We start from the raw sequence: 16,308 nt of genomic DNA, 5'->3' as shown, positions 1-16,308 counted from the left end.
TACTTGTTCGCAATGAATAAGCAAATAATTCCAGGTGTATCTGCCCTCTTGGCGCTTGAGCTTTTTGGGTGACTGGTCCCTATGAGATGAGCCAAGACTGGGATCTATGTTTATCTGACAGGAACTCAGAGATGAGCCCATTTTTCTTCTCCCTCTAAAGGCTGCGGATTCCTGTAGCAACTTTCAATCGCGCAAAATTCCAACCCCTTGGTGCGGTCAGACTGGTCGTGGCGAGGCGCGGGCGCTGGCCGCCGGGGTCCGCGGCGTCCCCCGCCAGGGCGGCCGGGTCAGCGCGAGTCCGAAGGGCGGCAGGGCGGCCCGGGGTCTTCGGGGCGTGGGCGACCCGGGGGTGGGGGCCGGCGCGGCCCGGGGTCGCGGCCCTCGGCGACGGCGCGGGCGGTGCGGACTCCCGGGGCCGCGGCCGCCGCCGCCCGACGTCACTTCCGACCGGAGCCAAGATGGCGTCGGCGCGGCCGCGGACGCCGGGGCGGGCGGAGCAGCGGCAGCGGCGGCGCGGGCGGCGGCTCTCGGCGCTCTGAGGCGCGGGGCGCGGCGGGCGCAGGTAAGGGGCGGCCGGGACGGGCGGCTTCCGGGACGGCGGCGGGCTTGGAGCCGGGACGCCCGTCCCTGCCCGCGAAGAGCGAGGAGGCGGCGGCGGCGGGGGCGACCCGTGGGGACCGGGCGCGCAGGGCCAGGCGGGCCGGCGGACGCGCCCCCTCCGAGGACCCGGCGTCCCGGGCTGGCGGGGGTCCCGGAGCCAGGCGCGGGCCGCCGGGGCTCCCCGCTCCTCCCTGCCGCGCCCGAGCCCCCGGGCCGACCTTGGGGCCCGCCGCGGCGAAGTTGTGCGGTTCGCTTTGTGGCCGTTGGATCGCCGCGCGCCCCGCCAGGGGGAACGCGTGTGCGCGGCGGGGCCGGGCGGCGGCTGCAAGTCCACCCGGGACCCCCGTCCCCGGACGGCGAAGGCGCACGCGAGGTGCCAGGGCCGCGCCAGTTTCCAGGCGTTTTGCTTTTCTCTTTTGTGTTCAACGCGAGTGTGTCTTTCACACTTGCATTCTTAATTTGTTTTGTGTCTTGCGTCTTTGTGTTTCCTAAATAGTTTTTGTGTGATTTAAACCTGGAAATTGTCTCCTTCGGTATGCCTATCGCAGACCCACCGGTGTTTTTGTTTTTGTTTTTAACAGACGTGCACTTATGTTAATTTTGCTACTAAAGATTATCTACGAACCTGTTTTTGATGGTGGCAAGTGAGACACGAAGTATCCCTTACAGGTCAAGGATATGCCCAAACCTCGGTGCTTCCTTCCAACCCACGCGTGAACCGCGGGACCACGACTGGCCCACTTCTGTCGGGCTGTGAGCTTCGGGAACAACCCCACGATTTAACCGGGAAGCCCACATTCCTTTCACTGCGCAGCTGTAATTTCCCCTGAGAAAGGGGGTTCTGCTGGCCCCTCATTTTCCATTCAGTGTTGTATTGGGGTTTTGGTTTTATTTCATAAGTGGAACGCCTTCTGGGTGAGTTCCAGTAGGTCTTTGGGCCCCTTTAATCAGACACTGAAATGGTCGTACCCAGAACACGACTAAAATATTTCGTAAAGTTTTTGTTTATTACAGGTTTATTAACGTTGAACAAGAAGCACAACCTTTCAGTGAATCTTTTCCCTCCCATACCAGACTTCCTATCCAGTCAGTTATGGCCAAGTATTGGGAAAATGTGGGCCTTCAACATTTTTTTTTTTTAACATGTTATGAAATTTGTTGTACAAATATTGAGGAGGAACTGAGACACATAATCATGTTCTTTTTTAGAGGGTTTTGTTTTTGAGATGGCTTGCAGCTGCCCCATCATTCTCTAGAAGCTTCCTTACAAACACTTATTCAACCATATTCGTCATGTGTGGACTCTCATTGTAGCCTGGAGAGGACCTTTAAAGATCATTTTATTAAACCCCCTCGTTTCAGTCTGTAGAAGCTGAGATTGAAATTCATAGTGAGACTAAGATGGTTCACAGCTTCTGTTATTCCAGGGCTCTTTTTTCGTGTCTTTTTTGGTTTGATTTAAATAAGTTAATACATTCGAAGTGTTTAGAAAAATACCAGGCACATAATAATAACACTCAGTGAAAGCTTGCTTTGGTTGATTCTGAAGGTGGTTTCTTTAATTGAAGAGTTGGCATATTCGGATTTGTTTTTTCTCATTTTGTGGACAGTTCCTGAAACCATACGGTTTAAATTTTATTTGTAATTATTCGTTTTGTGAGTACAAAACATAACAAATGATTCTCACTGTAGGTAGGACATTATGAACAGAGAGAAAAGCACAGAGAAGGAAGAGAAATCAGCCCTCATCTTCCCACTCAGATAACCACTGTTAACATTTTGACATACCTCCTTCACCTTCCTGTCTCTCTTGTTGTGCATGTGTGTATTTCTTGTATATATTTATTTTTATTCACTTCTATGTATTTACATTTTATATAGGATTGATATCATTGTGTATATTATTCATAACCTGTCTTCTTACTATATTGGGAGCATATATTCATGCCATTAAGTATTCAATATGATTTTTAGTGGCTGTGTAATATATGGGTGGGCCATTACTTATCAATTCCATATTGATCAGTAAGTTTTCTGTAGACTGAGAGTCTCTTTTCATTAAGAACTGTTTAGGTTTTTCTATTGTGAATTCTGAAGTTTTGTGATTTTTAAAAAAAAATGTGAAAATGTAAATTCTGTCTTTTAGCCTCTAAATATGTATTTTTCCTGCCAATGCAGTTATAAGAAGCAGCAATTTCAGCTTCCTTTTATTCTCTTCTCCCTGAGCCGGGTCTGTGCGGTTCCATATATATATATCTGCACACATATTCTTTTGATGATTATTTTACGTTAGATGTTTATTTATTCATGGGACTGTTTCTTTACGCTGCTGATCTCTTTTCAAGTTCCAGATCTGATTTACAAACCTTTTAAGTCCTGTTAAATCATAGACTTTCCGGGATGGAAAGCACCTTAGGTTATTTACTATTTTCATTTCTTCCAACTTGCTTTTCATGCTATTTTTAATACCCAGGCAGAGGAAAAAAAAGCCTATGGGCTGCACGAGAAAACTCCGCAGTGGGAGTGAAAAGGGAGTAGGTGGACAGTGGGGGAAAATTGTCAAACTTGTGTGGCGATGTGTAGATAATAGGGAGTTTCCCGATGATGGGGACATTACCTGACAGTCATTACTACTGATACTCCTGACTTGTGGCCAGCACTCTGTGGTTTGCATGGTGCCCATCGGTTACGCTGTCATTCTTCCTAGCACTTGGTTTAGAGGTTTGGCGCTCTCCTTTTGAAGTTAGAAGTTTATAATTAGAGCCACTGAAATCATCTTCCTGGAGCAACTGAAAGCTATTGACTCCGTTACTGAAAGCATTACTTAGGTTCCATTAAAGCAGGATTTCTTAACCTTGGCACGATTGACATTTGGGGCTGGATAATTCTTTCTTTGGGGGGCTGTTCTGTACACTGCAGGATATTTGGCAGCATCCCTGATCTCTACCTGTGAGATGCCAGTAACACTCCCCCACCATCCGCACAACTGATAAGGTCTCCAGACATTGCCACATGTCCCTTGGTGGGGACCCGGTTCTCAACCACTGCATTCAAGGAAAGCCCATCTGACCGGGTGGTGCAATCAGTGGAATATGGAATCTCTATAGTCAAAGAACTGAGAGAAGAGCCTCTCTGGTTTACATGAAGTCCACCTTGAAGCAGGGGAATGGATTTAACTGGCCTGTGGCAGTCCCTTCCTGTGGGTGTCTTTATGATCTTGTTGAATGGTTTACTTTCAGCAGTTCTATGGCAAGAGATAAAGCAATTTGAGATAACCTGGAGACTACGAAGAAGGAGTTTTCATGGCATAGGATCAACATTCCCTGTATTTGGTTAAATTATTATGGATTTAAATAAGTTATGTGTATAGAGTTGATGCATGGTGAATCATGTAAGCTTGTGGTCTCTTATACTTGAGTGGCACAGAAACAACGATTCTAGAAAATGAGACTCAGTGAAGCAACCCCTTGAAGATTGATGGTAGAGGCCAGACTAGTTTTTCTAAGATCTTTCTTTTCTTTTCTTTTTTCTTTCCTTCTTCTTTCTTTTCTTTCCTCCCTCCCTCCCTCCCTCCCTTCCTTCCTTTTTTTCTTTCTACAACCAATTCAGGGTTATGCACTGAAAGTGATGAATTTGTCCTGAGGAAATAGTTTACTTTTGAAGTGCTTATCTACTTTAGCTTATTACTTTATAACTTAAAGATCACTATTGATCTTATGGCATACATGCATTATTAACGCAATTTCCCCTGGGCGAAGAAAGTGTAGGTTGTCACATCTTTCTCTGTAGTCTTTAAAAGTATAGATAGTGTAGACTGAATTTTTATTGTGGCATAAGTGATCTTTAGTTAGAATTTAGTGATAAGGAGAACATAAGAAAAGAGATGTGCTCTTGGACCACATTTGGTAATGGGGTGGCTTTCTCAATTACAGAATACTTGCATAATTTAACTGGAATGAATGCATGTGCCATTTAAATGCTCTTTCTTAAAGGGAATGCCTTTCATTCCCCACCCCCACTCCCCTGAAGCGTGAGTTAGTTATTGTATGTAGTAAATCTGGTTCATTTGGAGTGAAATATGCTTATAATATTTTTCTCAGTACTGGATAGTATTTATTCTTAAGAGTCTTGGTTCAAGTCATACCTGTGCTGTGTTTCATTTATTAGTCTTTGGGAACATGCAATAAAGGAGGTTTCACTGAATTACTTATATATTTGCCAGCCATTTTGGTGAAAAGAATATTTTGTAGCTCTTGCAATAAATCATCTGATAGGCTTTGCTTTGAAAGAGCTAAATTACTTCTTGGCACAGCTTGCCTGAAATATGTAAAGCTACGTGCAACTGTTAGTTTGATTACTGTGGGCAGCCTGTCTGGGAATTGGTAAAACCTACAGCTTTTACATGTGCATATAAGACTACATTAAATTCTGGTGGGAAAACTCGATGGCATTTTCAGGTAATTTAAATGATGCTGTTAAAATTGAAAAGAAATCTGAGATTCACTGAACCCTTACATACTTCCAGTATGAATCCTGCGCATTACCCAAGGGGTTATTAAGACAGTATAATTTAAGCATAATTTGGAGTAACAGTATAAATATGACATTCTAAACATTTCTCACTCTGTGAGGCTTCTTTTAGGGACTTTGCTGGAATTCCGAAAGACCTTAGTTGTAAAGTACATCTGAAAATGGAAGTTTTAAGAAGGGGGTCTTTGGGATAAATTTATATTTTTAATTGTGAAGCTCTGTTACCATTTGGTAGAGGACGTTGAGCGAGTCAGTTTACCTGTTTTGGGAGGTAAGTGTTGTGTCAGTGCAATCCCCTAGTAATTTAATTGAGCCCTGCCTCAGTGTGCAGAGTGGTGCATGTGCCAGACCACCACAGGGGCCGAGTTTTCTGGCAGTGGTGGGGCAGTTATCCTCTCCACTTGCTATTTGTAAAGTGGGGAACAATGATTACTTTTTTCTTTCACTGGGGTGTTTTGTGATGAATAGATGAAGAATATGAAAGCAATTGAGATACTTGTAGGTTTCTTCAAAAATATTAATCGCATTTTTCTTAGCTACCTCTCTTAATACGGTAGGTCTTCAGGGATAGCGTGACGAAATCATTGCTGAGAGAAACCCTTCCAAATTATCTCAGAGTCCCTAGGCGCTTTGGCCCCCCCCAACCCCCCAATTTGGTGGAGGGGTCATGTGTTTTTCTAGCCCCTTCCATGCCTGTCACAAAGCCAGATCCTTGGTCTCCTCTTCTCTCTGGATATTTTTGCCTTTGGCAGTTTCCCTAGGCACCCCCTTGCGGCTGAAGACTTCTGAATCTCTGTCCCCAGCCTTGAAGGCAGTCTGCGCCAGGGCTGTTTTTTCCATTTGATGGATGTAGCCTTCCGTGTGGATGCCTGTTCTCTCCCCAGAGTCTAAAATGGAGCTCGCCACCGTCCACTTAAATACCATCCCTACTCCTTCCTGGCTGCTCTGTCTTGAAAATATATTCATTCTTCTAGTCAGTCACATTCTGTATTTTGGACTTCTCTTCACCATCCCTTTTTACTTCCTGTTCAGTTAGAAGACACATTCTGTCCACTCTTCCTGTGTGTAGTGTTGGTCATATTTTTTTTTTTTTGTTTCTTTTCAGCTGTCGTCTGTGGTTCACACCCTTATGCCCTTATCACTTACCATCTTGGATTCTTAACCAGCTTGCCTGGTCCCGGTCTCTCTGGCTGCCCTCTCCCCTCCTTACTCTTTCCTGGCAATTTAATCTTTCTAGACTGTTAGACATTGTTTTGTTTGTGGCATTCCTCAGTCAGAAACTCCTTGTGGCTCAGTGTTGCTCATCCCAGATGGCCAGAGCTGCTTTCCTGATGGGCAGTCAGGAAATCAGGCTCCTGCCCTGGTTTCCCAGTTGCATGTGTTCATGGGCTCTGCCTTTAAATAATTCCTCTTGCATCTTTCCCTAAAGACCTTTGGGGCTTTTGGGGTGGGTTGGGAGGGAGGGTGGGTGGGATAATGACTCCTCACATGACGTCTGGGGAGCCCAACCCACAAGTTTGTGTTGAACCTGGGACTCAAACCCGTCCAGAACTGTCCCGTTTGATCTACTGCTCTGCACGGACCCTCGCTTGAGTCACGCTCTCTGGTTTACCACTGCTGATAGTACCAAGAGATAGTCTTTCGTTCTTTTTAGCATAAGTGGGGAGGCGTGTATCTTTACCTTGAAACGAGAACTACAAATAATTTATTTGAACACCTGCTTTCCTTTAAAAAATAAAAGCTTACATATGTACCAGAGCTAGTTAAACTGCAGAGCAACATACAAACATTGCTTTGCAGACAGTAGGTGTTGCTGTTATTTTAAAATGCTCTTGAGAACAGAAGTACTTACATATTTAGAGGATAGACCCTAACCTCAGACTTTATTTACTCCCTACCAAGATAATAAATGCCTTAATAAACTCTTGGGAGAAGACCTTGAATTTTGTAGCGACAGAAGTGTGCCTGGGATCTTAGCAAAATATAGTTGAAGTTGTCAGTCTGTCTGGGATAACTTCCAGTTTTGCTTCAGGTTCTTCACTTGTAAATTCGGGAAGCCTTGTCATTTATGTGTAGTTTGTGGACGATGAGTTTTCTTACATATTTTATTTTGTAGGCAAGATCAAAAAAGCTCTGAGCAGCCACTTGTAAGGTGACTCTGTTAAGGCTTAGAAAGTCTTTGTGTGAGAAAATGAATACTTGAGTGCCAAGAGCTGGGCGCCATGTTGTGGAAGTTTTCTTCCCTTTTTTAGGAAATTCAGAAGTATTTTGTAGGCTTCCTGAAAAATCTCTCAATTTTAAATGTTTAATCACAAAGGTAACATCGGTATTGGCAGCGCCAGTGGAGAAACATTAACTCAAAGGGGTCATCTGAGAATTCATTTTATTTTGGGGATTGTGAAATGAATGACCATGTGGCATCTTGCTTTAGAAATTTTGTGTTTGAGTTGGAAGCATGACATTTGAGTGTTAGGAAAGAATTGACTTAATTTTCCTTTTAAAATAATTGGAAGTTTTTACGTGTCTAACATAGGGAAATATCAGAAAAGTATCATTTTATAGGAGCTTGTTTGATTTGAATGCTGTTTGGGAGAATGTACAGTCCGTGGTTGGTTAAGCTGAGCTAGAACAGATGGGGGCTGAGGTGTACTACAGATCTTGAGTGGGGCACGGTTTTCTTCACGGAGCTGGGACTGGCTGGAGAGCATTTATGTTCTTACCCACCTGTCTTTTCATGTGGATTTTTACATCTATACTTTTTGACCATTAGTCTTGAAAATAAGGAAAGGAGATTAACTTCTTAATTCAAGGGTATTTTGATTGGATGGACTTACTTCATCCAAGAAAATTGACAGTGATGCTTTTAAGATTTTATTTATTTGAGACAGGAGGGAGAGAGTGAGAGAGAGCGCATGGGTTGGGGGGCGGAGCAGAAGAAAAGGGACAAGCAGACCCCCCGCGGAGCAGGAAGCCCCACGTGAGGCTCAGTCCCAGCACCCTGGGACCATGACCAGGGCCGAAGGCAGGCGCTTCACCGACTGAGCCACCCAGGCGCCCCGACAGTGATACTTTTGTTTTTAATGCCATGAGGAAGAATATCAGAGTGGCACGTTGAAGTGAGAGTAATAGGTTTTAATTTCTTTAGAGAAACTGAGTATTTTCAATTGTGGGGTTAGAGGGAATTTTTGTAGAAACCCTAAACAAAACCTGAAATTTATGATGTAATCAGTTCTGTGTTCAGTGCAATATAATGACCTGGATGTATAAATTTAATCAGAAGGAGAGCATATGTAATAGCTGTCCATAATATAAACCACATAAATGGTAAATAATCAGCATTTGCTATACATTTATTGCCAAGCCAGCTCTTTATTAATGACTGCTTGAAGCAGTATTTTGTGAAAAAGTTTTCTTGAATCTTTTTTTCCCCCCCCTGTAGAGATATTCTAAGGGAAGGATAAAACCCCTAGAATGCCATAGTCTAACTTTGGGTTTATAGTACTTTCCTAGCACATCTGCAGATCTCTTATTTAACATTCTTCTATTGTGTTAACTTACATATATATTTTAAAGATTTATTTATTCATTTGGTGGAGGGGGGGACGGGTAGAGGGAGAGGGAGAGAGTCCTGATGCAGACTCCCCGCTGAGCGCAGTGCTCACCCCGGGGCCCCATCCCAGGACCCTGAGATCATGACCTGAGCCGAAATCAGGAGTTGGACACTTAACTGACTGAATCACGCAGGCGCCCCAACTTATATATTTTAAACAAAAGTTCTAATCAACCTCATTTTCTCATTAGATCTTTGCAGCTCTGAAGCCATTCACAACAATAGACTTTCTGTTTTTCCCTTCCACTGTGTGGAAACTGTGTTGTCAGGATCAGATTCTCCCACCTGGAGTAAATTCGCTGGACTCTGCTTCCTTATTTAGGTTTGTGTCAGGACACCCTGCTCCAAGAATTTGGAGAATCAGGCCCTGGGATATTTGTCTGTGGTGTTATGGGCCGCTGGGGGCAACTGCGTTATTGAAATGGGAGAAATGATGGGTTTATTTGCGAGCATTCTTTTCTTTGTATCTCCTCACTTACTTCCCAGGTAGGGAAATTCCTCTGTGTGGTATATTCTGCTATACAATTGCCTTTTTGCCTTTTGGGTGGAAATCGTTCTAGAGGGGGAGAGACGGGAGCATCCGGTTTTGAGAAGCAAGAAAGAGTTCACACCCTCCAAATCTTTCCTGTATTCTCTGTCTCTCTCCCTTTACACACACACACACACACACACACACACACACTCTCTCTCTCTCTCTCTCTTGCACACGACCTTTATTCTTAAAATGATAAACGTATCAGTTTTGATTTTTTCCCTTCCACTTAATTTGGTAATATAGTCTGCCTTTTAAAAGGGAGTTGGGGTATATTTTTTAGTACGAAACTAGATGTTCTAGATGATTATTTTTGTGAAATTGTATTTGTTATTTTAGAAAAGGAAAATGAATGATTTTGCATTTAGCAAATTCCTGGGCAGATTCCATGTTTATGAATTATGTGATTTTGCTTAATCCGAGTAAGTGCTAAATGTTTTCATTATTCATATCTAGAGTTTATAGATTGTAATTTGGTGATTCTACTCTTCTGGTAGGAATTATGAGTGGTAGTTTTTAATAACAAATATGCTAGCTGTATTTGTAAGTTAATAAAAACTGCTTTTGAGAAGTTGGCATAGTTTAGATATTTTTACTATTTTTCTAGAAGTTTCTGGATTGCAAGATTCTTTTGGTCAGAGTAAGTTACGATCAGTGTTAAACACTGTAAGTCTGCTCCACTAAAAGCTTAATCATTTCTGTGTTTGCTATAAAGATACTCTTTTTACCATGAAAGATCTTTATGCTGTGATTAGTTGTAGAATATTCATCTTCTCTTATGTAGGTTATAAAGTTTCTAAGACTTCTTTCACAAATTGGTATTTTTAAAACTTCTTTGCATCTAGTCCACATTTTTAGTGCATTTATGATCTGTTGCATTTTGATATACCATACTAGTTCTCTTATTTCCAGTGACTCTGAATGTTGCAAATTTAATTATTTTCCAAATAAGCTCCAAAAGAGCCAAAATGACCCAAAAGAATAATTGGAAAATAATATCAGTGACTTATATAGGTGAATATACAAATCAGATCAAATAATTATCTTCCTAATTCTCTCCCTTTCTTCCAGATTTAAACTGATCTTAATCTGCTATTGCTTTTACTTTGCCTCTCATATAGTTTTGTAGATTTTACAAGTCTACAAAGGGCAGATGTGACAATTTATCCTGTTACATGTGTTGCATTCATGTTACCTTGTGTCTGTCTTTACTTTAATCTGCGCTATCTCAGAGGTTGGGTGATAGCGAGATGCGGGGGTGCTGCCAGGCTGTTCTGACCCAGGGACTGGGGTATCCCGTGTATCTCTCTATTTTCTGGTCTCTGGTGCTCCATGTCAGGGACAGCAACCTAACAGTTGTTGAGGTTGTCTTGAAACTTTAAGGAACCAGTGTTGGAATAAAGACCCTAATTATTGTTGCTGTATTGATACTGATCATGTATAATAAAATCATTTTTATGATATTAAATATTTGTAAGAATGATTTGTCCTAGAATTTGGAAGCAATATCTTGAAAAGTTAAGTATGTGTATACTGTTAAAGCCAGAGATATGTAAAATCAGGACCATGCTCTTACTTTTCTAAGAATGTATGCTATTAGCAAAGTATAGTTGGTGATAAAAATTCACATGCTCTAAATTTGTATATCTGCCTGATGTACTTTATCTGATAAATGTCAGCAAGCTGGAATGGAAGGGATATGTAGAAATATTCAAGGCGGTTTGGTCAGGTATAGAAATCCAAAAACGAAACAAAGGAATAAGCCAGGGTAGAAGTCTTAGTGATTTTAAGATTTTCAGTATTTACCATTGGAAAACCAGAGGCACGTAATTGTTTAGCACTTTTTTTTTTAATTTGGCAGAATTATTAAGTTGCAGTGGTAGGTATGGAAAGATTTCTCTCTGCCTCCACACTAATAAGATGGTTAGTTCAGGTTCTCACATATGATAAAACTTGGACCTTGAGTATGTGAAAACAGTGCTGTTTTGGTCAACAATGAATATGAAAATATGTAGGATTGTTAGGCGGCTTTCACGGGGGTTTTGCACTGCTGGAGGAATCTTCAGGAAGTTACTTCAGTAACAACTTTTAGAGTCTATAGTTAGTTTAAAATATATTGTCATATGGCACTTAGTTACATGATTATTACCGTTGAGAGGTTCTCAGCTGGGAGGTTACTTGGGGAGGTGTATAGGTATTTTTGATTTTCAAAATGATCAGAGGCACTGTTGGCATTGACTTTGCCGGGCAGTGCTAGGTGGCTGGAATCAAAGGGGCAGACAAGGAATCCAGTCCAGTCCAAAATGCAGTGGTCTTCTGTTGAGAGACACTGCCAGATTCTCAATTCTTGTGTTTAACATCCCTTGTTTTTAGTAGAGTTTAGTCAAGGATTTAATTTTTTAAATATCATCTGAGAAGTCAGTGTTGGATTTGCAATGCATTTGACGTTATAAACTATTCTAGATATATAATTTGACAATGTTGTGAGTCAAGGGAGAAAAAAGAAAATGAGAGTCTTGTTTTTGGCAATTGGGATTAGAAGTGATGGAGAGGAGAGTCTAAGCATACATGTATATAGTGAACCCTTTTTTTTTTTTAAGACTTTATTTATTTATTTGACAGAGAGAGACACAGCGAGAGAGGGAACACAAGCAGGGGGAGTGGGAGAGGGAGAAGCAGGCTCCCCGCTGAGCAGGGAGCCCGATGTGGGGCTCGATCCCAGGGCCCTGGGATCATGACCCGAGCCGAAGGCAGACGCCTAACGACTGAGCCGCCCAGGTGCCCCTATAGTGAACCCTTAAAAAAATAAAAAAAGTTAAGATCATTTTCTCTGGAAAGAAATGATGAGTGTATTTCTGTTAGGACAAAGAGGGAACAGACAGTGCAGAAAGTCAGAGAGGTTATTAACCATTTAACAGCCTGAATTATGTCATAACTTTTTAGTAAGAAAAAGTGAGATTCATTGAGATAACAAATGAAAGACTAAAACGTTGTAAGTACTTTAATTTTTGAGTTCTTTGGGATTAGAGGCCAGATGCCATGGTATCTCAGTTGTTTGAATTGTGCCTGTGAGCCAGCAACTACAAAAGGGGAGGAAGGAAAGGAGGAGAGTGTTAAGTGAAGGGGAAAAAAGCAATGACAAGCAGATGGGAAGGAGGCGACAGTATCTCCTTTGATGAAAAAAAATGGCAGCTCCGTCCTTTGGTGTCCTTAGGCTAAAAATCTTGGTGTCCTCCCTGACTTGCTCTTCTTTCATGCCTAACATCTACTCTGGCCGCAAATCTTGGGGGCTCTGTTTTTTTTTTTAAGATTTTATTTATTTATTCGACAGATAGAGAGACAACACAAGCAGGCAGAGGGAGAGGGAGAAGCAGGCTCTCCGTGGAGCAGGGAGCTGGACGTGGGGCTCGATCCCAGAACCCTGGGATCGTGACCTGAGCCGAAGGCAGCCGCTTAACCGACTGAGCCACCCAGGCGCCCCTTGGGGGCTCTGTTTTTTAAAATATATCCAGGATCTGATCACTTCTCGCCTCTCTTCTGTATGGGCCAGGTTGCCGCCCTGTTGCCACCATCTCTTGCCTAGATGGGGGTGTTAGCCTCCTGAGAGGTCTGCTTGCCCCCATGCTGCTCCCTTATGGTCTCTTTTAAACCTAAGTCACATCAGGTGTGCCACCTTGAGCCTCCCAGTCGCTTTCCATCCCTGGATGGAAAAACTCTAGCTGTTCTGGTGAACGGTGCTTACCTTGCAAAAATCCATACTTTATCTGCCTCCCCTCCCCCATCCCCACCTCACCCCCCCACCTTTCCGAATCACCTCCTCCACTTTCCCTTTCATTCACTGTGCCCCTGTCACCATCCTTGCCCTCCCTCAAACACCCAGGCACGCTGCCGAATGGGTTTTTTTACTTCCTTACGATGCTCCTCATATCTTCCTGGCCCTGCAGCTCTTCTCCCGGCTTTTATGCCAATGTCCCTTTCTTACTGAGGCCTTCTCTGACGGCACTGCTGGAGTCACAGGCAGAGAGACGAGACTGTAGTTCCTGTCTCCCTCTCCCTACCACCTCTTTATTTTTCCCTAAAACACTTTTGTTATTTGACCTCCTGCCCACTTTACTGATTTGTTTATTGCAGTCTCTTCCCCGAGACGGCAGGGATTGTTCAGCTTACTGTTGAAAACAGTGGTTGACACACAGTAGGTGTTAAGGGGAGGCAGGAGTAAACAGTTGGTGAAACATGGTTAAGAAGCAGTGGCAGAAACCCATTATGAGAGCGTCTGAGTTATCCTGACCTCCTTGAACTTGTTAGTTGAGGATGCTAGTACTTGACCTCTGTAAAAAGCAACTGGGCTGATTAACGTGAAGGTGTAGCCCAGTGCCTGCTGGTCTTAGAAGCACACCTCATAAATGATAGTTGTGATGATGATACCGATGATTCTCGTGGGAAGGAGAAGACGACAAGCTGAAGGAAATGGTAAAGCATCATAGTTCTTTCCAAAGATCTTTCATGACAGCATTTGCATTTTACTTCAGGATTTTACTTCTGTTCCTTAAAGAGAACTCTCTGTGGCCAATGTTAGTAAATCCATCCATAAAAGCTTAATAAGAGGGAAAGTGAAACCGCTGACATTTTATTCACTTCTGGGTGCCACGTTGTCCATCACGGTCCTCCTGGTGGACTGTATGGCATTTAGTAGGCATTGATGTTAGAGGGGGCAGAGGGGTGCACACCTCAGTGGGTGACAACCAGGTACACCGTTTAACTTCCTAACGATTTCAAGTCTCATAGAAAAGGATCGATTCTGCTCAATAGGAGATGTATACTAAGGAAAGGCATGTTAAATATATATGAGAGAGATGTTCAATATTAAAATTTAAAGAGCTGGACTTCATGGGTTAACCTCCAGTTATCTGAAATCATATTCACAGAGTATTTCCTTACTCAGAGTTTATATGGGTCTGGCTAGCACTGAGCTCTCTAACAAGGTGCAAGTTACATCCCTGTGCCAATTGTGACTAAAAACTAGTTCAGATGACCAGGTCCTGACTTAAATATAGTGCCTTTGATGGTTAAAGGTGATCAGGTGAGTGTGGTTAAATAGCTCAAGGGAAAAAAAAAAACCCCAAACTGTCCTTATTAATGAACTGGGGTAAAATGTCAAAGCACTGTTTTTTATGATAGTGGGCAGGCCATATGTTCTTCTAAGATGAAGAATGTCATGAAGTCACACGTTCCTTGGTTTATTAGCAATTAGAACATAAACGTTCTACAATGTGAGTGGAGTCTTGTGGATCTGGGAAGGAGGGAGAATCTGTTAAAGCAAGTTCACGAAGACATAGGAGACCTGTGCCTGATGGTATGTGTGCATATGTATACCTGCTGGAAGCATTTATAATGTCACTGTGGAAGTAAGTGCCACTTAAAGTGGTACGACTTGCGTTTATTGTGAGTGACTTCCAGTGACTCCTGGGATTGTCCGTGACAGAAAGAACCATCTTAGAAACAAGTACGTCATATGCATTTACAAGAAATGATTTTGTCTTAACGTTTCAGTGTACTATGAATATACTGAATAAAAATTTTAAAGGAATAATTCCAGTTCTTTCCAAACAGCTTTTATTAAAACATTTGCTTTTTACTACAAGGGTTTTGTTTTGTTCCTCAAAGAGAACTCCCTGTGGAAATGTTAGCCAATCCACTTTTCTACTTCAAGAACTTGAAAAACTAAATAATGTAAAGGGTCTAATTGGGTTTGCATTCAACACAGTATTGATATAAGTGAAAGAAGGACATTTATTTACATTGCATAATAAATTACTCAGCAATGCTTTGTGTTTCTGACTATTAACAGAGCTAATCTGTTTCTTCTTGGGAATGATGCAATTTCACAGCAAAAATTTGATGTCATTCTAATGAGTCTGCTTTCAATTGTAGAGTACAATGAAGGCCTAGGAAAGATTAGTAAGAAATCTATTTTATTGTAGATAATAAATCTGCGAAGTAAGCTCTCAGCATAGATTGAAGTTGATCTGGCATGGAGTTGCTTTATGAATAGCCCTTTGAGCAAACTCTACAGTTCTGTATGTGGTTTTAAGTCACTGTAAATTTGTAGGCAGGTACATATTACAATTGTCTGTTTTTCTTTTTAGGGCTCATGTAATCAAAGAAGTTTGTTTGTTGTGTGTATCTTTTCAGAACACAACAGGAATTGAAAATGAATCAGGTGAGTTTAAAAATAAGAATTTATACAAATACATTATCTAGATGTTAGACCAGTTCTTGATTTTTAAAAGATCAAAACACACACATTCATTTCTCCCAGATTTTCTTTTCTGTTTCTTAGTACCATTAACTAGTTCATTGCTTTCATAGTGTGCGTATGTTCGTGGAGTGGCGTGTGCACTGTTGTGGCATGGGTTGGCATTTCCGTGGAACCCTGCGCAGGAGACTGGTTCTTTGAGACCTTCGTTCAGATTTTCTGTTTCTACCTTTCCCCTGCCACACTGTAGTGTTAATTTTTTATTTTTGTTTTGAAGCTTATTGAGCTTTCATTTTTAATACTTTTTATTTTGTAAATTGTCCATTGGTTGAAAAGGGAAGATTGAAATTATTTTTAGAGACCGAAACTGATCAAGTGGGAAACTTTATAAGCATTCTGTCCTTGAAAAACCTGTGGATAGAATAAATACAAGAAGGCGGATTTTAAAATGTAAGATGTGTTTCTCCTTGTAGGAGGGTGTGGGACTACCTGGGGATTAAACAATTCTGCTACAGAGATTTCTGTAGCCTCAGGGGTGTTCTGATAAGTAAAATCAGTTATGTGGACTTAATGTATTCTAAAGGATTCTGAGGATTCTTATTTTCTAGTCTTAATATCATTTCACTTGTAGTTAGAGAAATTCATGGGTGTTAGAAACACTCTCTTTTGAGATCATAATAAACACATTTAAAACATATGAAAGGCAGAACTTAAAAGTGTGAAGTCTAATTTGTAGTGCTTAGCTTAAAACTTATCGGACTTGAAAATGTTTTGTGTCCC

The 16,308-nt window shown here is 42.0% G+C and overlaps 1 protein-coding gene across 9 annotated transcripts in view; it reads left to right on the top strand.

The window, feature by feature from the left end:
* The first annotated feature begins 507 nt into the window (after positions 1 to 507).
* The window catches only part of PRDM2 (PR/SET domain 2), a 119,311-nt gene continuing 103,510 nt past the window's right edge, over positions 508 to 16,308 (top strand). For 5 of the 9 annotated variants that reach the window (XR_003610189.2, XM_028108444.2, XM_028108445.2 and 2 more), the window contains exons 1-2: positions 520 to 562; positions 15,419 to 15,492. Coding sequence is in view for 7 of the 9 variants with exons in the window: in XM_028108444.2 (XP_027964245.1) it covers positions 15,484 to 15,492 (9 nt within the window). In the remaining 2 variants the exon portion in view is untranslated. Of the gene's footprint in view, positions 563 to 15,415; positions 15,493 to 16,308 lie in introns of those variants that run through there. The other 4 variants (XM_028108449.2, XM_028108440.2, XM_028108447.2 and 1 more) reach the window with 4 other exon arrangements.

This window comes from Eumetopias jubatus, unplaced genomic scaffold (genome assembly GCF_037043125.1).
Source record: "Eumetopias jubatus isolate StellerSeaLion01/CBP00866 unplaced genomic scaffold, mEumJub1_p1.0 scaffold_4, whole genome shotgun sequence".
Classification (NCBI taxonomy): domain Eukaryota; kingdom Metazoa; phylum Chordata; class Mammalia; order Carnivora; family Otariidae; genus Eumetopias; species Eumetopias jubatus.
Note: the sequence above shows the minus strand (reverse complement) of the source record. Positions and strands in the feature narration are given on the sequence as shown.